General features: G+C 47.4%; 3 protein-coding genes across 6 annotated transcripts; 2 read left to right on the forward strand and 1 right to left on the reverse strand.

Annotated features, from left to right (window-relative positions):
• Positions 1-193: 193 nt before the first annotated feature.
• On the forward strand, positions 194-7,831 carry CHTOP (chromatin target of PRMT1). 3 transcript variants are annotated; one of them, XM_081968468.1, is made up of 6 exons: positions 205-561; positions 2,068-2,148; positions 3,830-3,980; positions 5,490-5,676; positions 6,507-6,644; positions 6,827-7,831. In XM_081968468.1, the coding sequence occupies exons 2-6, from the start codon at positions 2,084-2,086 to the stop codon at positions 7,027-7,029; spliced, it is 744 nt and encodes a 247-aa protein (XP_081824594.1). In that variant the 5' UTR covers positions 205-561; positions 2,068-2,083; the 3' UTR covers positions 7,030-7,831. The 3 variants fall into 3 exon arrangements, with proteins under 3 accessions (XP_081824596.1, XP_081824594.1, XP_081824595.1); XM_081968469.1 differs by having other exon boundaries at positions 209-561; positions 5,493-5,676; XM_081968470.1 differs by lacking the exons at positions 6,507-6,644; positions 6,827-7,831 and having other exon boundaries at positions 194-561; positions 5,397-5,579.
• Positions 7,832-9,510: 1,679 nt separating this feature from the next.
• On the forward strand, positions 9,511-11,969 carry SNAPIN (SNAP associated protein). 2 transcript variants are annotated; one of them, XR_014176607.1, is made up of 5 exons: positions 9,511-9,688; positions 10,185-10,231; positions 10,319-10,437; positions 11,372-11,783; positions 11,818-11,969. XR_014176607.1 is itself a non-coding variant. In XM_081968471.1 (4 exons), the coding sequence occupies exons 1-4, from the start codon at positions 9,564-9,566 to the stop codon at positions 11,474-11,476; spliced, it is 396 nt and encodes a 131-aa protein (XP_081824597.1). In that variant the 5' UTR covers positions 9,511-9,563; the 3' UTR covers positions 11,477-11,969. The 2 variants fall into 2 exon arrangements, 1 of the variants encoding a protein (XP_081824597.1); XM_081968471.1 differs by having other exon boundaries at positions 11,372-11,969.
• Positions 11,970-12,455: 486 nt separating this feature from the next.
• On the reverse strand, positions 12,456-20,918 carry ILF2 (interleukin enhancer binding factor 2). The gene is made up of 15 exons (XM_081968448.1): positions 20,759-20,918; positions 19,209-19,268; positions 17,867-17,909; positions 17,651-17,755; positions 17,211-17,288; positions 16,447-16,549; positions 16,286-16,351; positions 16,043-16,159; positions 15,768-15,846; positions 15,315-15,402; positions 14,345-14,406; positions 14,064-14,178; positions 13,221-13,311; positions 12,902-13,081; positions 12,456-12,613 (listed from the first exon to the last, which is right to left on the reverse strand). Exons 1-14 carry the CDS (start codon positions 20,761-20,763, stop codon positions 12,921-12,923), a joined length of 1,173 nt encoding a protein of 390 aa, XP_081824574.1. The 5' UTR covers positions 20,764-20,918; the 3' UTR covers positions 12,456-12,613; positions 12,902-12,920.
• Between the last annotated feature and the right edge of the window lie 3,864 nt (positions 20,919-24,782).

Raw genomic sequence — 24,782 nt, forward strand, 5'->3', positions numbered from 1 at the left:
AGTTCTTTCCCATTCATATAAAACGTGACGCCCCGCCCACAGCCGCCCAGCACCGCCCCCTCGCGGCCTGCCAGCCGCCTGATGAATGGGGAAGTGAAGCTCCGCCCCTCGGCGGCTACACGAGTCGCTATTCGTCGCTCGGCCCCGCTCTTGGGGCACCGCCCTCGTCTCGCTCGCGCGTTCGCTCTTCTGCGCTTGCGCATCTCGGGGGAGGAGAGGGGGGAGCCATTTTTTCTCTCTCCTGCCCCTCTCCGGCGCATGCGCGAGCTCGTGAAGAAAACCAAGCCTTGGGCGGCGCCATTTTGCCGGGCTTTTTCTGAGGGGAGATTTGAGAGCCGGAGAAAGCCGCGGCGGCGGAGCAGCGACAGAAGCGGCGGCGGTGGCGGAGAGCGCGTCCTTGCTGCTGCGGAGGGTCGGATAAGTGACGGGGAGAACAACCACCGCCACCATCTTGGCGTTCAGGGCATCCGACGGGGCCGGCCGGGCGAGGCCTGAACGGAGCCTCCCGTCGCAGCCGCCGGCAGAGCCGCAAAACAAGCAGGGCGAGCCTCGACCCCGACGGTGAGGGAAACCGCGGGGGGGCGGGCGGCCCGGTGGGATTAGGAGGGATTTCCCGGGACCGTTGGCCACGTGACAGGCTCGAAACGCGGCCTACCGGAAGTGGGGGCGGGCACTTCCGGTGGAGAGGGGCGGGGCTGCTCCCTTGCGCTCATTCCCCCCCTACACCTGGCGCTTATTTGGGGGGGGTCTTTTGGACTACATATCCCATCTGAGGTGTCTGTATGTTTTTTATTTATTTTATAATTTTTATATTTTATTTTTTGAAAATATTTTAACTTGATTCATGCTTATGTATGCAATATTTAACAAAATGTCTTTATTTGATTTATTTCAATTGAAAAGACAGTGCCCTGTAAGGATAACAGTTGCAAGTAAAGCAAATCCAACGAAAAGTCAGTAGTAAATCTGAGCGCACACAAGCTATTAATAACTATAACAAGAATATTAATAGCTATAGCCTGTTTGCAATTCCCCCACACACACAAATTTTTCCCTTACCGCGGTCCTAGTTTTTTATACATCTTTTATTTTCCATGCTAACAATGATGGACGTTCGTAAGCTTATTTTCCCTCTCATTTCTGCCTCTTGTCTCTTCGTCAAATTTATTCCCCTCTAAAAGACCATATTGGATTCTGAATTAAGGGTTCCTGAAATTACCCTGCAGGGTAGGCTGGTGGAGAGAGGGGGAGAAAGCCCCTTCCCCCTCCCAGGAGCTTCTGTAGCTTCTGGCTCCACAGCTGGGAATTCATATAATTTATGTGGCTACATCCATACTTTTGTCTTTATTTCTCTTGCTATATTTATGTAGTGTTACATTGGCGAGCCTTTAAGAGCTGCATGCAACGATATTTCATTTTTAATATGTGCCAGTTAGTGTACATTCAAAGCAACAACGACGTTATTATATTCCGTTCTTCTGGTGGGCAGCTGGTCAGTTTCCGGTGGTCCTTAGGAGTCCGTAATCAAGAATATTAAAACCAATAAATAAAAACAGAAAACGGAGCCAGTTTGGGGTAGTAATTAAGATCCTAGGCAAGAAAGCACCCAATTACCAGGAGCCGTGAGTTCTAGTCATGCCTTAAATAAGAAAGCTGGCTGGGTGACTCTGGGCCAATCAACAGGAGATGGGGAGTTCTATTTCTGCCTTAGGCGTGAAACATCTTAGATCAGCGATCACAAACTGGGGGTCCGCGAGAAAATGTTGGTGCTCCGCAGAAAAATTATTTGCATTTTTTATATTACACTAAATACTATTTATCTTTTTTTTTAAATGTATTAGGGGTCTGTGGGATTTAAAATTATGAATTTAGTGGTCCCTGAGGTCCGAAAGTTTGGTGACCCCTGTCTTAGATTACTTTGGGCCAATCCTTCCCTCTCAGCGGGATCTACCTCACAGGTTGTTGCTGGGAGGAAAATCGGAAGAAGAAAGCGCCTTGGATATGTCCGCTAGCTGGATATCAATAAATTATTGGGCTCTTTTAATAACACCCTCCTTCTTTGTGCAGGTTCTGGGCACCGGAGATGGCCACGCAGTCAGCACCGAAAGTCGTGCTTAAGAGCACCAGCAAGATGTCTCTTAACGAGCGGTGAGGAATCCAACGGCCACCTTCAGCTCATAAGATCTTTTTATTTTTTACGTTCTTTTTTTTTTTTTAGTTCTGTAAACTCTGTTTGGTATCCAAGAGCAAGAGCGGTCTTTGCGATGCTTGTAATCTATCCAGAGGCACCCGAGAGCCGCACGGGCAGCTCCCTGCTGCCCTTCGATCCCGCAGCCCGCCGTGGTACACCAGGTTGAAAAGGGCAAACGTGTGTCGGTCTTAACCGGCAAGAACCCGGTTTGCGTGGTGGGATGTGTCCTGAGGAAACACCCTCCTTTTTTTTCTTCCACGTGTGTTCATATTCTAGAGATGTGTGGTATTACACCCGCAGTGTGGTAGCATGTCACCGCAGCTGCGGGAGGCTTCCTGCTGTGCCCTAGGCAGACACGCGCCAGCTCGTGTGGTCTGTGCTGTAAGAGGCAGGCAGCTGGCCGCTCTGACCAGCCCGAAGGCTCCTTGGGGGCCTTGTAAGAGGCAAGTGCTTGGCTCCATCACCTGCTCCTTCCTCTCCTCTGCACTCCTCCTCCTCCTCGTCCGTGTCTCTGTGAGTTCAAACGCCCGACTGTTGCCCAAAGCTTTCGCTTTTCTTTCCCCTTCTGTGCTAAATGATATTCCTAGGTTAATTGGCCTAAATGTCCAGCAGAAGAGTATAGTAACTCAGTAGTATTAAGAATCTACAGGTAATACGTATCTGTACGATGGCCGAAGTTACAATACCGCTGGAAAAAGTGGCTAATGGCGGTTTCTCACACTTAACGAATGTTGCAGCATCCCTGCGGTCACAATTCAGCTTGGCAAACTGACTCGTATACTCGTTGCAAGCCAAGTCAGTGGGGAAGCTGGAGTGACTACAACTCTGCTCCTCGTTTTAACAGCTGCATTCTTTCACCTAATAACTGCGGCAGGAAAGGTCGCAAGATGAGGTAGAAATGACTTAAATGTCTCACTTAACAACAGAAAGATTGGGCTCAATTGTGTCCTAGTGAAGGGCCCGAAGTCACCCAGCCGGCTTTAATGCCTGAGGCAGGACCAGAACTAGAGGAAGAGTAAGCCAGGTTTATGGATTTGGGATACTTCCCTCAATGCCAGTTTCAGGATGCCAATATGGTGGCTTGGAGGGAGCTTGCAGTGTTGGCTGTTCTTTCATTTTGATCTCCTTTATTTGTCCTAGTCTCCAGAGGTTTTGTAGCTTTGGGAGTAGCCTAGCGTTCCTTTCTTAACATCCTCCCTCCCTCCCTTGTCTACTTAGACCCCCCTCCCCCTCCGCCTCCCTCCCTGTCTTTTCACCGCCATTTCTGCTTCGCTCTGTCCCGTTTCTCACCTTTGCTTGATTTTATTCGGACATCATCCGTCTCTGGTTTTCCATCCACGCCTTTCGAATGTTGTGTGTGTCTGTCCCCCCCTCCCCCACCCCCCTCCACCCCCACCCCACCCCCCGCACGCTTTGTGGAAAAATGAGGAAAACAAAAAGCGTTCCCATTACGCTTTAAACGGGATCTTGTGTGTGTGTGTAACCACCTTTTATTACGTTTATTTTAAAAAAAAAAATTCGTGGGATGCAGCTGTGCACCCCCCTCCCTTCTGCTCTGAGAGGGCTGTGAAATGCCTCTTAAAGTGGGTTTATCGTGAAACCTTTGCTTAAACACCCCCGTTTTGTTCGACCTTGAAGCTTCACTAATATGCTGAAGAACAAACAGCCGATCCCGGTGAATATTCGCGCCACTATGCAGCAGCAGCAATTAGCCAGTGCTCGAAACCGGAGGCTGGCCCAACAGATGGAAAGCAGGCCTTCCGTCCAGGCTGCCTTGAAACTCAAGCAGGTGAGGCTGGTAGAGGAGACACTCAGCAGCTGCGGGTGGGTGGGAAGGACCTGGAGGGTGAAGGTGAGGATGGGCTCTGGCAATCCCAAAGTCTGGAAGCTCAGAAGGCAAAACCTCTGGTCCCTGTAAACGATCCCAATTGGATCCCGCAGGGCTGAATTTCAGGCCATGCTCCCTCTCTCCTTTCAAACACAAGTCGGGTGAATTATTAGCAAAACTCTGCCATTTCTCCTCTTTAGAAACGTCGGCCGGTTGCAAATTCACGGCCAGAACGCCAGGGAGAGATTAGATGTGGTCAATGAAAGTGGCCACTGTTTATTTATATATATATATATAAATATATATTATATTATATATATGGGAACAAAACCCAGCATTGTTTGGGGATAGGATTCCACCCCTTTTGCTGGGGGAAAATGTCTGGACCAAATGTTATTTCTAATGCTGGATTTTCCCCCCTTATCAGAGAGAGCCCCGTGTGGAGTACTGCGAAGTCGTTATCATGCAACTCCACTGCGCTGTACAGTAGAAGCCATTTTAAGGCACAACAGGCTGTATCTTAACGGAACACCCACACACACACACCCGAAGGGTGTTAGGGGTGTCTTACCCCCACAGTGTTTTTCTCCAGAGAGTAAGTCATCTGTGTACCAAGTTTGGTTGAAATTGCTCGAGGCATTCCAGAGTTTTGCTGGAACATACACTTAATACGTACACACACAGAGCCATTTATAAAAAGAGAATCCTGTACTGTTTTCATCTCTCTAGACTTCTAACGTGGCAAATTCCATAACAGGGACACTTGGCCTTCCATCCTCCCGAGGGCCCAAGAAGTTGCTTCAGTTCTAACTGACCGGTGGGGAATGGAAGGATTTATTGGATGGATTCAAAGGAGGAGGGGCGTTTACTTTCCCCTTTGGCTTGCCCTCAAGCTTAGATCAGATTAACAGAGTTGGAAGGGACCTTGCAGGTCATCTAGTCCACACACACACACACACACACACCGGCCCAAGCAGACCCTACACCATTTCTGTCTGATGGAAAGTCCAGTCTCGGACGCTTCCAACGATGAAGCTCCACCAACTTCTGAAGGCAACCTCTATCCCATGGGTTGATTGATCTTACGCTCAAAAAATTGCTCCTTATTTCCACGTTGAATCCCTCCTTGTTCGATTTCCATCCCTTATTCCTTATTCCTTATCTGGCTTTCCGGTGCCTTGGAAAATAGCTTGCTCCCCCCCCCTCCTCTTTTAGAAGCCCCTCAAACTGAATTAATTCCTAACTCAAAACTGAATTAAGAGGTAGTCATTCAGCCACCGAACTAAGAGTGAGGTCTTCCTGCCGCAAAAGCCAGCCGTGTGATTTTCTCCCCCCTTTCCTCCGATGCAGCTACTAATGCAAATTTCTGCCTTCTAGGTGATTTAAGGTAGCTCACGCCTGGGCGTGCCATTTGCACCCCCTGCTTGTCCCTGGTGCCCTTCCCCTTCTTCTAACCCTCCCTTCTTCCAGAAGAGCCTGAAGCAACGTCTGGGGAAAAGTAACATCCAGGCACGTTTAGGCCGGCCGGCGGGAGCCCTGGGCCGTGGGGCCTTAGGAGGACGGGGGCTGCCGATGGGGCAGAGAGGCTTGCCCCGGGGAGCCATGCGCGGGGGACGCGGAGCGCGGGGACTGCTGCGCGGAGGAATCCCGCTGCGAGGTGAGTGCGCTGTAAGGGGCAGGCGGGCTCTCAAAACGGGACACTTGGCAAGATGAAAAAAATGGCTGTGGTTTTTCTGTGCTGCTCATATATGGCTGTCTTAAGAATACAGATAGTCCTTAACTTACGACCACAATTGTGAACAGAATTTCTTAATATTAAGCAAGGTGATTACTCAGTCATGCCTAATCCGGCAGCCTTTTTCGTTTTGTTACGGTTGTTAAGCGAATCACGTCAGTCAAGCTATCTCCTTTGTAGAATTCAATAGAAATATCATTACTGAACTGGGGGGGGGGGGGAGGGGAATGCTGCAGCATTCATAAAGACAGGTTCTAAAGTCCCTGTTTTTCAGCGCCTTCGTAACTTCCAAACGGTCGTAAGTTGAGGATTGCCTGTCCATAACAAACTTGTGTGACCGTGGAAATGGCAGGAAGTGACAGTCAGGTTTTTTTTGAAGTAGCAAGACATTTCAAAACTGGCCTCTTAAACTGGATCCAGTTTGCCACATCCGCCGGGAGGACGGACAGACGGAGAGATGCTTAAGTCCGGTGTGCTGGGTGTAAAACCACATCACCGTGGAACAGAACTGGCCCTGGGGAATAATTTGATTTGTGTGTGATTGTGTGTTTCTGGAGGCAACCCCCAGGAGAATTGTGGGGGGGATTCTTTGGATGTTGCCCTGGGGAAGGGGTGATTTCTTACCTGGGGAGGAGGCTGAGAAGTTGTGGGGGGGGGAGGGGGTAGAACCAGTTACAATTTACTGGTAGGGCTTTAATCTCCAAAAGTGATTGCCTATGTTTGACCCTTCTCCCCTCCCTCTCTTATTACAGGATATAGTTTGCTTCGGGGAGGCCGGGGGCTCGGCCCCCGGATGGGGCTGAGGAGAGGAGGCATGAGAGGCCGGGCAGGGCCCGGGAGGGGTGGCCTGGGCCGAGGAGCCATGGGACGGGGCGGCCTTGGCGGCAGAGGTGAGTTTAATGAATCCGAAGAACGGTCTCGGGGATTGTTGGGTTGGGGGGGGGGGGGGATTGGATTTTTTTTTTTAAAAAATAATCAATTTTCATCCACCCTGGGTTGGGTATCTAACGCTTCCCCACCCCACTTCGCAGTCTTCTAACTGTCCCCTTCCGTCTTCTTTTCCCCTCCCAAGGTCGCGGCATGGCCGGCCGGGCCAGGGGCGGCTTCGGGGGCCGCGGAAGAGGCCGGGGCCGAGGCAGAGGCGCCACTCGCCCGGCGCTGACCAAGGAGCAGTTAGACAACCAGCTGGACGCTTACATGTCGAAAACGAAAGGACACCTGGACGCCGAGCTGGATGCTTACATGGCTCAGACAGACCCGGAAACCAACGATTGAGACTGGGGAAGGGGGACCCTTGTTGGGGGGGGGGACGGGGAGGGGGCGTAGATTGGTCCTACGGCGGCGGCCACGAATACCGCCGAGCTCCTCCTGCCAGGGAGGGGCCTGCAAAGCGGAAATTTAGAAAGCCAGGAGCTTTTCCCTTCGAAATGTTTCCTTCCCCTTTTTACCTTTCGACGCTCCTGGTTGTGCGGACGGGAGACTTTGCAGTCTTTAATCGGGGTGTCTGAACAGCTCCTGTTGGTCCCCGTTCCTATTAGCGAAGGAGGGACCCTCCCCGGACCCTCCCCCCCCCATCTTTGCCCCCCAATGGAGGAAGATCGCATGTCTCCCTCTCCCTTCCTTCCTCTACCCCAAATGTCCTCTCTTGCCCCCGGCTGGGGGGTGGGGGCTGAATCCCAGACCCCCCCCCCACACTTTACCAACAGGCCACATTGCGACTTGGTGGCTGGGGTCTCAAGCCGGCATCCTCCCCCCCACCTTCCCCCCCGGAGAAAAACAAATGAAATCTACGCCCCCCCAAATTTGATTTTTCTAAACCCAGAAGAAGAAGCTGGGAAGGGGGTTGTTATTTTTTAATGGCGATGAACTACTTACGTGATTTTTTTTTGGGGGGGGGTTGGGTTGCCAAGGAGACGATCACTTTTCCTCTCTCTTCCCCCCCCCCCCCCCCATCCTCCCTCTCCCCCTTCGCTATCTGCGGTTTTGTGAACTCCTCCGTTCCGAACGGCATCTTGTAACATCGGGGTTTTCTGTAAGGAACCATTCATGGCAGGGAAAATGAAAACTGTGGAATGTGTGCCTGTTGTGTGTTATTGTGTGTGTGTGTTTTTTCTTCTCCAAAGAAAAGTTGCCAGGAATTCTGAACGGATGAATCCTTGGGGGGAAGGGGGGGTTGCTGGCCACTGTCCATCGAGGTACCCCCTCCCATTTTCCCCTTTAAATTTCCTATATATAGCTTCCCTAAATTGTCCCCTATATATATCTCTCAACTTCCATCGGCAGCTAAATAAACCAGAGTTATCATTTTTATTTTCCCTTCTCGCCGCAAAGTTTGGCTGCTCCACTTTTGTTTCCCTTTTCTGAAATCCTGCTCAAAAGTTTTGATTGACTTGCATTTTTTGGGGGGGGGGGGAGCTGAAAAACCAACTAAGGGGCGTCCTTCGTGCCCTGGTTGACTTTGGGCGTCCTGCCAGCGTCTTAACGTCTTACATTTTGGAAATACGACACAAATATTCTCTTGTGTTGATGCGACACTGAGCCCAAATCAGGGTTTGTGTGGCACACTAGTTGGGTAGTCGCTTTGTGCAAAATTAACAAACCAAGATGGGGGGGGGGAAACCAGCCCTTGGGATTAATGATGAGGAGGGGGTCACCCACCTCACTCTTGATTCTTTGTGCTGGACTGGATTTTATTTCGCTGATAAAATTTATTGGCTGCCCATTGAACCACCAGGCGGCTGAACAATCGAAAGATAAATAAATATATATGTATACATTAAAAACAATCTCAACAACTGCTACACTCCAGTCACAAATGATGGGATGTTAACGGAGTGGGATCAATTTGTGATCTATTTATTTCAAGTTTTGGTCTCTTGGGTTTTCTAACCGCTAGAAAGGAAAAAAAAAACTTGGCTTTTGGTTGGAAGCTTTCCTGGCTTAATGGGAGGAGGCATAGAAAAGAACACTGGTATTGCTTTTGTGCACTTATAAAAGTAAAAATTGTATGAACTCTAACCTTATAAGCAAATGGATATGCACAAGTGGATACTCGATTTAAGATTTAGTATAAAATCCCAAGAATTTGGATTTAGATTCAAGTTTTGTTGGGGAGTTTCCCAACTCAAACCAGCTCATTCACAACTGGCTTTCAACAAGAGACTGCCCTCTGTTAGAAATGGGGGTATGGTCTGCATGGGGAGGTGGGTTGGACTAGATGACCTCCAAGGTCCCTTCCAAGTTGTTATTCTGTTAATTCAGAAGTTGTGAGAGCTCCATCACTGGAAGCTTTCGAGAAGAGACTGGGCTGCCATCTGTCAGAAATGGGGTGGGGGCTCCTGCTTTTGGTGGGACGGGGTTGGATACAGAATAACATGAGTTGGAATGGACCTTGGAGGTCATCTAGTCCAACCCCCTAGATGACCTACCGAGGTCCCTTATCCAACTCTTATCCAATCCTCTCCTCTCCAAGGCGCCCTTCGAGCCTGCGAGGAAAATACGTTTTATATTATTTGCACGAGTTAAGATTTTAAAAACAGAAAAAAGCATCTTGGAGAAGGGAATCCTCGAACCTTTCCACTCGAGGGACTCAATTTCCCATCGGGCCTTTCGGGAAAGCGGCCCTCCCTTGCGTGGCCGGCGCGCTCAGCCGCCCGCCGGGCTGTGCGCAGGCGCAACCTGGAGACGAGAAATCTTCAATCCCCAGCGGGCCTTTCGGCAAAGCGGGCCGCCCTTGCGCCGGTGCGTTTAGCCGACCGCCGGGCTGTGCGCAGGCGCGGAACATCCCGGCGTGCTTTGCGGCGACAGCCATGGCGACCACGGCGGGCCTTCCCAGCCCAGCCGGACCGGCCGCCCGGGACGTCTTCGCCGAGGGGCTGCTGGAGTTCCTGCGGCCGGCCGTGGGGCAGCTGGACGCCCACGTCCACGCCGTCCGGTAGGCGGCGGTCCGTCAGGGGCGCCTTCGCAGCTCGAGGGGGGGGGGAGGAGGGTGTTAATCCGTCAGGTGCAGCTTCTTCCACCTGGACACGCCCACAGGGGGGAGGGAGGGGCTCAGGGGGAGGCAGGTGTCCGTCTGGTGCAGCTGCCTTGATTGGAAGGCGAGGGTGGGCTTCTAAGTTAAAAGCCAGGCAGGTTTGGTGGGAAGGGTGGGTTGGAATCCATCAGGTGCAGCTTCTTTTTCCTGGCTGGTGTCCGTCTGGTGTAGCTTCTACCTGGACACGCCCACAGGGGGTGGGGGAGGGAGGGGCTCTCGCAAGCTGGCAGGTGGGTGTCCATCCGGTGTAGCTGCCCTGCTCCTAAGGCCAGGGTGGGCTTCTGAGTTTAGAGCCAGGCAGGTGGGGGTTGAAATCCGTCAGGTGCAGCTTTCTCGTGGACTAAAAGGCTGCTTTAAAAAAGCCCCCAGACCCAATTCTTTCGTCTCTGTCCAACAGGGAGAGCCAAGTGGAGCTGCGGGAGCACATCGACAGCCTGGCTGCGGGTAAGTCCCGACATTCACTCCGGGTCTCCCCTTGGCCCCGTACCCCAGAAGCCCCACCACCACAATTTCCCTCTCCTCCTCACCCAGAGCTCTGCCGGATCAATGAGGACCAGAAAGTCGCCTTGGATTTGGATCCCTACGTCAAGAAGCTGCTGAACGCCCGGCGCAGAGTCGTCCTCGTGAACAACATCCTGCAGAACGCCCAGGTATGGGTGGGGGGACGATGGGAATTGGAGTCCCATCGCAGAGGCCCCAAACGCCTGGTTTATAGACGGGCTAGAGTGGGTATTTTTTTGGCAGCTACCAAAATGGAGTAAGAAGTTGAGCCAACTCCCATTTTCGTTCTCTTTTCCCTTGCAAAGGACTAGCAACTTAGGTGAGGGCTTTAAAAGGTTGTGGTAAACCAGCTTAGTTAAGGTACTAAGGTCCTAGTCCTCTGTGATACGAAGGAATATGAAGTAACCTAAGTTCCGCCAGTCACAAGTAGCCCTCGACTTATACGACCAGTTAAGTGATTAATGACATCATATATATATATATATATATATATATATATACATACATACATACATACATACATACATACATACATACATACATATATATATATATATATATATATATATATATATCCAGAGCAAACAATTGTTTTGCGCCATTGCAAAATCTGAACACTGCAGTGTTCACTTAACAACCAACACAAAAATGTCTTATCAAATCAGGTTGCTCGGTTAAGGGGGGAGGGGGGCTACACATTTTATAAACAAAGGAATAAAATGCAGGTAGTCCTCAACTTAACGGCCACAAAATGTATGTTGCTAAGCAAGGCAGCTCTTAAGCGAATCGGTTAATCACCCGGTTAAGTGAATCCGGCTTCCCCATTGAGTTTGCTCGGTCGCAAAAGCAACCGTCATAAATGCGAGCCAGACACGGCGACCCGTCATAAATGCGAGCCAGTTGGCAAGCCTCCTGAGTTTTGTTCCCTGCAACCGTCATTAAGTGTGAAAGACAAGCCACCGTTTCCAGCTTCAACTCCGAACCAGTCACTAAAGGAACCGTCGGAAGCCGAATCCTGCGTGCAAAGAACGTAAATAACATTGAGAAATTAAAATGCCGCCTAACCCATTTTCCCCCTGGCAGGAACGGCTGAGGAGGCTGAACCACAGCGTGGGTAAAGAGACCGCCCGAAGGAAGGCCTTCCTGGATGCCAGTAGCAACTACCCCCATAGCTCCCCCAGCAAGTGAGGAGGGGTCCAAAGGCAATATTAATAATAATAATAAAAATAATAATCCGACTTTGTAGCCATTTTACAGGCACCCACGAACTCCTGAACGAACCTGGAAAGAGACCAAAATTGGGTTTTTTGGGGGTGCAGCCCAGAAAGAGGAATTTTGCTGGGCTAATTTTGGAACCCATGTTTAAAGCGGCGAGGAAAAATAGAAATATTTTGAGTCGCAGTGTGTTTAAAAATGGAAATATTTTGAGTCGCAGTGAGTTTTAAAATGGAAATATTTTGAGTCGCAGTGTGTTTAAAAATGGAAATATTTTTGAGTCGCAATGTGTTTAAAAACGGAAATATTTCGAGTCGCAGTGTGTTTAGAATTATAGAATGGAAGGATGACTCCCTTAAGAGGAGCGGAAGAATAATAAACAATAACCTAAAAGTTTGGATCTTGATTCTCTCCCACTTTTTTTTTCCTGGGAAAAAATAAAATAAAAGGTTTCACCAAAAACAAACTCTTTGTCTCGCAGGCTGATTTTGAAAGGGAAAAATAAATAAAAAATTAGGGCTGTAAGAATGACAAATATCCAGGAAGAGCGTGACGGAGCTTTCTTTTAAACCAAGCAGCAATTAACGGTCAAACCAGGATTTAGTGTTCTTTCCAACTTTTGTTAAGTAAAATGTGCAGTTAAATAAATTTGCAGCTGGCTTTTGGGCTGTGAATCCATTATTGGAAAAGCACAGGAAGCCATCCAATTTCCCCCCAAAAATATAAATAAATAAAAATGTCCCAGCTTCAGATTGCAGGGAGCATCGATGACTGACTCGAAAAATTCAGAACTTAACTTAAATCACAGGAAATTTAGCACAGAAATGTAGATTTTTTTTGAAGAATGTTTAAAAGGACTGGAAGGGGATCTTGGTGAGGAAATGTGTATTATTATTATTATTTTCGTCCGTGACAATGTGGACTTCGACAGCAATGAAGAATCACAAAAAGCTTTTGTACAAAACACCATCTTTTTATAAGGGGACACCCCCATTTTAATGGTAAAGAGTTATAAAAAACAAAGACATTGAAGAAGTGGGACAGAAAGGAGGGAGGACTCGATCTCGTCACTGGCTCATCCCATCGCGTTTCGGACAGGGCGGAATCCCCCTGAAAGATAGAAGCACAGTTGTGATTCTCTCCGGTTTGATTTTTTAAATTATTCCCCCCCCCCTTTGATTTTATTGTCATTTTGATTCTTGCTTTTTTGGGGGATGATCCCAAGTTACGGTCAAGGCTGCAAAACATTTCACCAAGAAGCCCCTTTTGAAATCCTGGCTAGGATTGGCTCCTGATTTTGGGCAACATCTGGAAGGCGGCCGTTCGGAAGATCTAACTCGGCTGATCTCCCAGCTGTTCGGGAGGGAGAACGGAGCAGCGACGGGGTTCAAAAGGTACCTGAGAGCCCCCCCACGAATCACTCTTGAGTTTCCATGTTTTCTTCCTCCTCCCCAGCAACTGGCTCTTCCTGGTTGTCTTCCTCCTCTTCCCCTTCCTTCTTTTCCGGCGGCTTCTCGTAAGCCTTCTCCGACGGGGTCACGATCACGCCTTCCCAGGTGGACATTTCCGTGGCGAGGTCTGCAAAGCAAGGAGCTTCCGTGGGTCCAGGAAGAGGGACCCCCCCCCACTTCGCGCCCGTTTCTCCGGGGTTTCTTAACGGGTTGCTCAGCCCCTCCCTCCCTCCCTCCGCCGGGTCTGCAAACGCTTCCACACTTACAGTTGGCGTCTCCTTCCTGCCCGAGGATCTTCCGGTAGCCTCCGTGCGAGAGAATGCGGACCAGGGTTTGAGCTGTGTAGCAGACCATGTCCTAAGAGAGGGGGAAAGATGGAGTCTGTCCTGAGGAGGGGGCTTCAGACCTGGGAATTTAAGTCCAACTTTTCACGGCCTTGCGGCTCTTTCTATTCAACGCTGCATATCTCTTCCGCTTAAATTTTGCCCCCCCCCCCCTTTTTTTTTTTTTGAACTATTACCACCTGGCAGCCGGTACAGAGCAATAAAAACAAGGACAAAAATAGACTGAAAAACAGCTTCTATCCCAGGGCAGTAACTATATTGAATTCTACGCTATATAGTGTGATATTAATGCAATATCAGGGGTTTTCAATTCAATTTTATAGATAAGGATATGAAGGACGTGTGTTTTATTTTTATACTTATAATGTAAACCAAAGACGGCGCTTCATTTCGTTGTATGCAATGACAATAAACTAAACAAAATTGAACCACCCTTAGAGAGAAGCGAAGCTGGGCTTACGAAGGAGACTTTCCAACGTGGGCAAACAACACAACTTTAAAACCTGCAACTGTAATCACGCAGCGAGGATGTATTTAAGGGGACGTCCAGGCTGAGCTAAGCGAGAGACCAATTCCTTGCACGTCTAACCAAAAGAATTTCTAACAAAGCTGCAAATGACACACACACACACAAGTTTAAAATATGCCGACTATCATCCTCCGATGAGGCTGTATCTAATTGGGACATCCAGGGGAAACTTGGGGGGCTCGCACTGGCTTTTAGGGCGACTACATTTAAGACAAGTGACCGCAGAGGACGCTAACCTGTTGCTCCAGGGTCATAACGGTGTGGACTCTGAAATTTCCGCTCTCACACGGATCGGTGATGCCGACCGAGCCAGGAAGGAACAAGCCCGCAGCCAGGATCTGAAGACAGCGCCTGGGGAGGGGAGGGGAAAAAAGGCAGAAAGTCAAGTTTCTCCAGAGCTGTCCCTGATTCCCCGATTCTTGGCACTCGATTTAAGGATGACCAGAAGCAAGGAAGGTTTTTAATCCTTTAAAAAATAGATGTCCCAATTTTGGGGGAAGGCGGCTTGCAGCCATACCTGTAAGCTACGTTGAGGGCCAGCGGTTGCCGAGTGGGATTGTTCATAACTGCATAATGTCCCTGGAATGGGGAGAGAGAGAAAAGACGTCGGGAGTCAGCAAGAGCTTTGGGTTTTTTCACTTCCGTCCGAGTGCCGAAATTGTATCAAGTGTGAACTTGGGATGATAAAACTCTGGGCAACCAAGGATAATATTAGATATGCCCAAGAACAGCCTTATGACTTACTAGAAGGATGTCGTAAATATTAATTGACAAATTAAACGTACACCAGTATCATTGCATGGACAGTGTGACATTGGAGTATCATTCATTTTGGTACAAAACCAATATTAATACAGGTAAAAAATTACTACGTTAATCAAATGAACGTAGTCTAGTGTTGTTATATATATTGATATCAGCACGTATTCCTTCCTTTTTCAATTAATATTTACTATAACACTATTCTTGGGCATATCTAATATTCCTTTTCAAAATCTAACCCTAACCTCTGACGTTCACTTTCCGTTATGCAAAAACATGTATAACAATATTCCTCCTAATTCTAATTGTTTAATCTAGTTCTTCTAATTCTCAGTCCAGCCAATCTTATTATTATTTTTTTTTAAGAAAAAAGATCCTTTTTATCCATCATCTCTCACCCTTTTGGAAATTTCCCTTCTTCTCTTTTAATTCCTATATTCCTCCCTGGGATCCTCTCATCCACATCTTTCATTTTCAATCCAACCATTCTTTCCATCTCCGCTGTTTTTGGCTGCCCAGATCCATCCACAAGCCTGCCAAATCCTCTTTGTCTTTTTTTTCCAGAAATGTGTTTCAAATTTATGTCCCACACGACGCAAAAGAGGTGAGGGAAAGGGCTTGCAGGTAGAAGCCAGGCGCCAAGAAAACTAGCAGTTGAAAGCGCTTGGCTAATCTAAATTAGGAACTTAATTTCTTTGAACTTCCCCACTTGTTCCGAAACCTACCAGAAGGTCGAGGATCCATGGCGTGAGAGGCTCAAAGCCGGGAAAACGCATCCTGAGGTCCTTTAAGAGGCGGATCAAAACTTTCACCCTGAAAAGAGAAAAAAGGGGGCAGTTGTGCCCTCTCTGATGCCAAGATACTTGGGGGGGGGGGAGTCGAGGGTCGGTGTGCCCGCCACACCTCCGCAAACGGCGCCTTCAAGTCATGCACAATGACAACCGACTGCGCCAGGAGCAAAAGGACGACTTTCTCGGTGTCTTGGACGATTGTGAAAATATTGCGCTAACGAAGAGCCGGCTCACGGACAAAAATTAAAGCTGCAATAAGGCAGCCAGAAATGAGGTGAAACAGAAGTTGAAAACGGCAGGGAAAATAGAGAAAATGCCGTTTCTTTTTTTTTTACAAGGACAGAAAACAGCTTCCTGATCCAAAAGAGAAAAAATAAATAAACGTACGTGGACTGCGAGGCGTTTTCTTCAAACCAGCGGGCGTGGCGGATGGCAGCCAGGGCGCTCTGCAACACTTTGATATCCACTGCGGGGGGAAATAATTTCATTATTTGCTGATTATTCTTCGCTTTCAAACCACCGTTTTAAAAGATTCCCCGAAAGCAGGCTGAAAATTTGGATTTTTCCCATGCGTGCCGTCTCCTTTTCCCCCTGCGCTTCCGTCCTAAGCCTAACCCGCCCCTTCCTTTCCCCGAGGGAGGAAGCGGCCCGCCCCTCCTTACGGTGCAGCTCGGGGTCCAGCTTGCGAAGGTTGGGGGGCACCGTGGTGATGAGGATTTTCACCGTGGCATCGGCCGAGCTGATCTCGAAGCCCGTTTCGTTGGTCAGCATAGTCAGAACTGAGAGGCGAAGGAAAGAGAAGGAAGCGAATTCGTGATTTTACGGGTGCTGTATTTTTTGGGGGGGGGAGGAGAGATCTCTCTCCCAGGCGGATGGCGCCAAACTCGGTGGGATCCGTTGCTTACCTTCCGCGGGGTCCTGGGTGCGAAGGCTCTCCACAACCTTGTTCCCCAAAGCAGCGACAGCTTCCACTGCAGGAGAAGGAACCGTTTAACACAAAATGCTGGGACACACACAAACACACACACCCCTGCAATCCCACCTCCTCCTGATCCCGAATACCTACACGTGGGCAAGATTTTGAGGATCACAACCAGATCCGCCACGTTGTGGCCAGTCATCATGGTCCCTTTTTTGTACGAGCCCACCTGGCGGACTTCTTCGATTTGCTGGGAAGGAGAGAAAGAAAGAAAGAGAAAAAAGATGGGAGGAATATATATATATATATATAGGAATATATGAGACCACAACCCTCTTGCGCAGATTGCTTGTAGGGAAAGGCGCACTTGTCAATCAAGGAGCGAGGACAAGGAAGCCGGCATTCACATATGAAAACAGGTTATTGAGTTTATTATTTATTATTTGTTGTTCTGGGTTTGCGGCAACCACAACTGGTTCAGTTTGCAAGTGGCAAAGGAAAGTTGTGATGAATCAAACGTAGGGTTTCCTGCCTGAGCAGGGGGCTGGACTAGAAGACCTCCAAGGTCCCTTCCAACTCTGTTATTCTCTATTCTGAGCAGGGGGTGGGATAGAAAACCTCCAAGGTCCCTTCCAACTGTCATTCTGTATTCTGAGCAGGGGGCTGGACTAGACGACCTCCAAGGTCCCTTCCAACTCTTATTATTCTGTTAAACATGGCTATGGTGCAACTGTAGCTGCAACTGAAGTTATATCCTGGGACACAAAGCAAGAAAACTCACTCCCAGTCCCATAAATATGTCACTACTTTAACGTACCCTTGGCCGGTTGAACCCTGGTTTGGGAAACGCACCCGTGTTCCCACACCCATTCTCCACACCCCTCCCTTAGGGAGAAGGAAAAGAACCTCACCACTTCGAACGTCCCTGGTGCCACAATCAAGTTGTCGATCACGTTGTTGATCTTGGTGACCAGTGAAAGAATGGAGGCCTAATTTGAAAGAGGGTGAAGAAGAAGAAGAAGAAGAAGAAGAAGGAGGAGAAGGAGAAGAAGAAGAAGAAGAAGAAGAAGAAGAAGAAGAAGAAGAAGCATTAGGAGGCTTTAATTCTCCACCCCTCTCAGCGTGTTCAAAATAGGGAAATTAAGAGCTGCCCCCTTAATTAATTTTAAGCTCCCGTCCCCGACTTCAACCAACTTTTAATTTTATTTTACAATATATAGAACATATAAACATTTCATTTGCAGTTAACCAGCCTGTTGCCTGGGTGCAAAGTGTTCTAGGAAAGATGTTTACAAGCAACTTAAAAAAAAAAATCTTGCGCTGGGAGGAGCTTTGGGGGGGGGAAACGCACCTGCTCAGCGGACGATGGGGCAAGATCCTGGTTTCTCTTCAACAAGGCTTCACTGAAAGACGTTTCGTCCGGAGCCGGCTTGACCCGGGGGAATGCCATCTCGCACTGAAAGGGAGAAAGATCCCATTCAGAAGGGGATTCTGGGGGGAACCCCCCCCCCTCTGCCCACATCTCCTGCCTTTTAGAAGGTCCAGTTTTCCAAAACCACCCACTCACCACGTAGAAGTCGAAAGGGATGTGAGGCACGAAGGGTCGGAACCTGGAAGAGAGGGAAGAAGAGAGAGATGGGAGGCTTTGCCACCTACCTGGTCCGATCTCCGCTGGGTGACCACCTGTGTACCAGGTAACATTCCAAGTAATAGACCCATAGTAAGCCAACCTCCGAGGCATGTGCATAGCTTTATTGGACTGGCACCAACCTGGGGAAAACCGACTCTTCCTACGGTTTTCACCCACATTTTTCGGACTATAAGACGCACTCCCCCCCCTAAAAGTGGGTGAAAATTTAGGTGCATCTTACAGACCGAATATGGGTGTTTTTGGCCTCCCGAGCCTTCCCAGAAGCAGTCTGCAGCGCTCCAAACGGCCCGTTTTCGCCAAAAACGTGCCCCTTTCCGGCCTGCAGAGTGCTTCTGGGGGCCCTTCCAGCTCTATTCTGATTAATTGATTTTGGCTTTTTAAAAGTTTGGCGCAGAAGGGTGGCCCTCATATATTTGATTAGAACCGGGCTATGATACACGACAAACAGATTTAACGGCCGTCAATGAAACTGAAACCCTTGGTAACTCCTATTGGGAATCAAAATGGGTCTACCGTGCCAGAATAAAATCCAACAGGTTAGCTGCTCACTTTAAGAGCCTCTGTGTGTGTGCGCATGCGCAGGTGCAACCATGCTCACAATAGCCAACTGGTGAGCCTGGATGAGGGATTCAGAGCTGCCTTAAGAGAGATTCTCCCACCGAGGGATTTCACAGCACAATCTTAACTGCTTCTCTAGCGTCCTTCGGTTTTAAAACCTCATCCAATTACGAAGCCGGGGTACCTGGTCAATTCCACAATTTGGGATGTGCAAATTAGGAAAGGAGGACCCAAATCTGGAGGGGAAACACACACACACACACCCCAATTATTTATTTTTTTGAAAGCTTTAAGGTGTTTCCCCTCAGGCACCCAGCTGGTGTCAATTTTGCTTCAAGGCAGGATCAGGCCTTCAGCCAGGTGAATCCACTCTGGCTGAGCCAACACAGGTGAAAAATATCATCTCTTATTTGTAGGAGTCTTCTTCCTTGCACAACTTCACTGGTGATCAAGAAGCAAGCAGGCCGTGGGGCCTCTGTCTCCCCCCTACAACAAGGCCTACAACAGCCTCCTCCCCAGGAAACAGCAGAAAGGTAGGGGCCAATGCTTACAGGGGGGCAGTGTTAAATTTCCTTGGCTGCAAAGTGTAGCAATGTTTATGTCTTAAGAGTCAAAAAGCACACAAAAGTTCTCTAGGCTTGCTGCTCTGGGGTGTAGGCATCCCTTTGTTAAGGAACCCCTCCTCCCCCATAGGATTTACCCGCTGCCAGGGCCTCCCCGAGACCCAAAGCGTCCACCGCGTCCACGGCCTCTGTCGCCCCTGAAAGAAATGGAGGAAGGGAGAGAAAAATTAGTGGCTGTTTTTCTGCACATCGTTCATTTACGTAAAAGGGGATGTGGGAAAGCTTGCAACTTAAAAGAGGGATTTTGCAGCCCAACGAACGGATCTCTGATGGCACAGCTCGGCTAAATGCCTTTTAATTTTAATTTTATTTTTCCTAACGGTTTAACTCTCCCATCCGCTTAACCCCTTCTGGGCTCCCGGATGCTGGGAAGGTTCGATCTCGCTTCTGGAGGCCTGGAAGAGAGCCAACCCGTCTGTCTTTTCCTCTGGGCTCGTGAGACCCCTTCCCCACCCAGACCCCCACACGCCCCCTTGCCTTCCGGACAGAACCTTGCGAGATCAGGTGGAGGCTCCATTGCATTCAGCTAATCCAACACCTCTTCAAGCATTAAACAGGGCAAGGAGGAGTGGGTCCGTCTTCTCTGCGGACGTATCTGGCGTTTTTAGAGGGGAGGGGGGTCCGCCTTGTCTGCAGGGCTTCCATCCCCTGCTCACTCCACACCAACAGGCAGTTCCCCCCCCCCTTAGTGGCACCTTCCCCCTGATTTGGGGAGGGGGAGATAGAGCCTCCCAACACCAGGACCCCCCAAAAACCAGGCTTCCTTTGGTTTCCTCCCACCCCTCCAAAAGAGGCACATGCACCCCCCTTTTTAGCCATTCTGGGTGTGTGTGTGTTTCCAGGCCAACCCCCCCCCCCCCAAAACCAGAGGAAAGCAAGTAAAACAAAGCCCCACTTTGAAGGCTGGGCAGCCTACCTGGCAGGGGGGGTTGTTGTTGGGGGAGTGGGGAGAGGGGATTCCCAGAGCCAAGGAAGAGAAAATTAAGAGGAATTCGTTTTGGAAATCCAGAATTATAATCATAGCTATAAGTATTTTCATTATCATTGTCTTGTTCTTATCACTGTGAAGGATCATCATTTGGGGGAATCCAGAATGACTATAATCATAATAAATATCATCATCATTAAGTGTTTTATTACCAATTTTCTATATTTTATATTATTTAAATGTTTGATAATATTGATCACTATGAATGATAGATTATTACTATATTTACCTTTATTATCCTCCATTATTATTATTATTATTATTATTATTACTATTATTACTGTGATATTATATTATATTAATATTATTAATACTATTATTTTTAATATTACTATTATTATTACTATTATTATTATCATCATCACTACGAACACGGAGAGCATCCAAACGCCCCTCCTGCCCTCCCCAGATAGACTGCTGCTGTTTTTGGAGGCTTCACTTTCCTGCCTTTTCTCCCCCCTCCCCCATCCATCCAGGACTACAACTCCCATCCAAGCTCTCTCTCGGGAACGATGGAAGTTGTAGTCAAGAGGCCGAAGGCAACCCCCCCACCCCGAAAGGGACACGATGGGACTTGTAGTCCTTTCACGTGCTTAAGGAAGGAAGGCCTCGATTTTCCCCCCCCTCCTCCGGCTTCACCTCATTGTCTCTCCCGTAAAGGATGAACCGTCTCCGCTCCGGGCTGAGGCGGGGGGGGGAAACCGATTCCCGGCGAGCCGCGCTAGGAAAAGGGAAGAAAAGCCGAGCGAGGAATCTGAGAGGTAAAAAGACACCCGGCCCGCTTCGCAACAAGCCTCGCCGCGATTGGACGGCGCGGCTGAGTAAGCCGGCTCGCGACGGGTTGCTCTGCCCCCTGGCACGCTTTAGCCAATCGGGGTAGCGGGTTTGGTCTTTCTCCCTGCCTTTCTCTCGAAAGCTATTGGTCTTTCTGTCCGTCTGTCTCGATGTACGCCGCTTCTTGAAACAAGGGGAAAATGTAGCCAATGGGAAGGCGGCGAGCGGGAAGGTTGTTGACCAATCCCAAAGAGAGTGGTGGGCGGGAGATTCCAAATGTCGACGCATGCGCAGGGCGTGAAACCTGTACTTTTTTTTACACAATAAGACTCCATTCAGTTTGAAAACGTTTAGTGCGCATGTGCTTCAGTTCTTCATAATAGGTCTAAAGAAGGAAGATTTTCCAAGAAGCAGAGTGGCGCAGCGGAAGCGTGCTGGGCCCATAACCCAGAGGTCGATGGATCGAAACCATCCTCTGCTAGCCATAATTTTTTCTTTCTTTCTTTCCCCACTTAAAATTGTCAAAAATAATTTTAAATTCAAAAAACCCGATGCACATTTTTTTAAAGTCCTTCACTTTGACTTTTGGCTTATTATTGGTGCGTTTAAGGCTTTAACTTTTGCATTCTGGGCATCCCTAGGGACGATGGATACAGCCAAACTGAGAAAACTGTTATCATGAAAAGAGATATTTTCTTTTTAAAAAACGGGGATCGCTTTCTTCCCCCCCCCCCCCCACTGGGTTTGTTTTCTTGGGTCTTGCCACCAGCTCTGCCTTTTTTCCAATCCTATTTTTTTATTTTACATTTTAATGACCTCTTAAGTTTTTCTCTACATTGCATTATATGGCATGCGTTCAATGGGTAAAGTTAATGGAGTTTAAAAACTGATTTTTTTGTGGGTGTTATCTGGGAATTTAGTTGTGCAGAATCCGGGTTTACTTTATTGAATGTTATTTTTTAGTGAATTCTGCTTTTCACAATGGTGGTTTTCCTTTTTATATTTAATTTCCCCCACCCTTTGGGTTAAAATTAGTGCAGAGCCCAACGCCCTCCGGTAGAGGGCGCGTCGGTCCTTCCAATCGTTTCTAAGCCCCCTTCTGATTCTCCCACCGTTTGCCAGGGCAGCAATTGGGCGGGTGGGACGGGGGGGGGGCAAAACTGGGTGAAATAAATGCAAAATAAATCCTCCTAAAAGAAGTTTTCCCAGGGTTTTGACAGGGAGAATATATCACCTATTTTATATCACCGGTCAAAACCCTGGGAAAACTTCTTTTAAGAGGATTTATTTTGCAGAAACTGGACGCAGTTGAAGAATTTTCTCTGCTAGCTAAATCTGCAGCCCATTCCTTGCTTATCTCTCTATCTCTCTTATCCGTCTAGTCTGTCTGTCTGTCTGTCTGTCTATCCATCCATCCATCTATCATCTATCTCCCTTTCTATATTTCTATTTGTCCATCTATATATTACTTTCTATCTATATTTCTATCTGTGCATCTATCTATTTATCTATCTATCTATCTATCTATCTATCTATCTATCTATCATCTATCTATCTATCATTCTTTTCTATCTATCTATCTATCTATCTATCTATCTATCTATCTATCTATCTATGTCTATCTATCCATCCATCCATCCTTCATTTTCTCCCCTTATATATTTCTATTTCTCCATGTATCTATATTACTTTCTACCTCACTATCTCTCGCCATCTATATTTCTATCCCTATATATTACTTTCTATTTCGCTCCCTCTATCTATATTTCTATCTATCCATCTCTCTATATTTCTCTCTCTCTCTACCCATCTGTCCATATTTCTATATTCCTATCTATATTTCTATCATCTATCCATCTATTTCTATCCATCTCTTTATCTATCTACCCACCCATCTATGTATCTTCTGTCTGTCTGTCTGTCTATCTATCTATCTATCTATCTATCTATCTATCTATCTATCTATCATTCATCTCCCCTTCTATATTTCTATCCATCTATATTTCTACTCATCTACATTTCTATCTATTCATCTATATTTCTCTCTCTCTCTACCCATCTGTCCATATTTCTATATTCCTATCTATATTTCTATCATCTATCCATCTATTTCTATCCATCTCTTTATCTACCCACCTATCTATCTATCTATCTATCTATCTATCTATCTATCTATCTATCTATCTATCTATCTATCTTCTATCTATCTATCTATCTACCATCCATCTCCCCTTCTATATTTCTATCCATCTATATTTCCACTCCATCTACATTTCTATCTATCCATCTATCTATATTACTTTCTCTCTATCTACCCATCTATCCATATTTCTATATTCCGATCTATATTTCTATCATCTATTCATCTATTTCTTACTCCCCTAGTATTTGTTTCCAGAGGGCAAGACATCTGTGTGTCAAGTTTGGTTGAAATTGCCCCAGGCGGTCCAGAGTTATGCTGGAACATACATACATGCATGCATGCATACATACATATATACATATCAGCAGGATGCTGGATTAATGATCAACCATAATCTCCAATACGAGCAAACTCTCTTTTTTTAAAAAAAGGAAACTCATTTAATTTACCTGCTGGCTGAGGATTTTATTGAAGTTCGTTTCCAGGCTGTTTGCACAGGAAGACAAAAATCAATTTCCTGCCTGCAGCTTTTTTATAAGAGAATTTGGAAACCCAACAAACAAATAAACAAAAAAAATTATGCTTTATAGAATTGTATAAAGGGGGAAGGAAAACTTCATAGGGTGTCTAGTCCACCCTGCTCACTGCAAGGGGAAGGGAAAGCAGTTTCACTGCTCCAGAAATTCTCCGGAAACGGGGGAATTGTCATCCGTCCATCTCTGTGGAGGAAGAACATTCCGGAATAAAATGCTGTTTTAACATTTCAGAATATATGAAAGTCTTGGGAGATCTTTCTCTCTGTCTGGCTCCCTTTTCTTTCTTTCTTTCTTTCTTTCTTTCTTTCTTTCTTTCTTTCTTTCTTTCTTTCTTTCTTTCTTTCTCTTTCTCTCTCTCTTTCTATCTATCTATCTATGTATCTATCTCTATCTATCTATCTCTATATCTATCTATCTATCTATCATCTATCTCTGTGTATCTGTCTATCATCTATGTATCTATCTATCTATCTGTCTGTCTGTCTACCTACCTACCTACCTACCTACCTACCAACCAACATCTCTCTCTCTCTCTATCTGTGTATATCTATCTATCTATCTATCTATCTATCTATCTATCTATCTATCATCTATCTATCTATCTCTGTGTATCCTATCTATCTATCTATCTATCTATCTATCTATCTATCTATCTACCTACCTACCTACCTACCTACCTACCTACCTACCTACCAACATCTCTCTCTCTCTCTCTCTCTCTATCTATCTATCTATCTATCTATCTATCTATCTATCCGTCTGTGTGTCTATTTATCTATCTGTCTACTATCATATTTCATCTCCTCCCTCCCTCCCTCTCTCTCTCTCTCTCTCTCATCTATCCATCTTCTATTGTTCGCAACAGATAGCTTTGGAAACGGGGGGGGGGGGTGCTGGCCAAACAAATAAACCCATTGCCTCGGTCACCTTAACAAAAGAGCCAAGTTGCTTGCAAATGAAATGAATTGGTCGGGGAGGAGGGGTGCAGGAAGGAATTGACATTGCCCCCCCCCAAAAAAAAAACAACAACTTGGATTCCTCTTGGTACCTGGGAAAACTTTCGGCTGGCACTGTGCCCTGCCTCTTCCCCCAAAAGCATCCAAGAGCAGCAAAATGCGTTGTTTTTTTTTAAAATCCGTGCCCACGATGGCAGAGGAAAGAAATTGGGCTTAATCTAGGCTCCCAAGGGGTTGTGTTATTTTTGAAGGGG

Source organism: Natrix helvetica (assembly GCF_964273705.1).
Source record: "Natrix helvetica genome assembly, chromosome: 16".
Taxonomy (NCBI): domain Eukaryota; kingdom Metazoa; phylum Chordata; class Lepidosauria; order Squamata; family Natricidae; genus Natrix; species Natrix helvetica.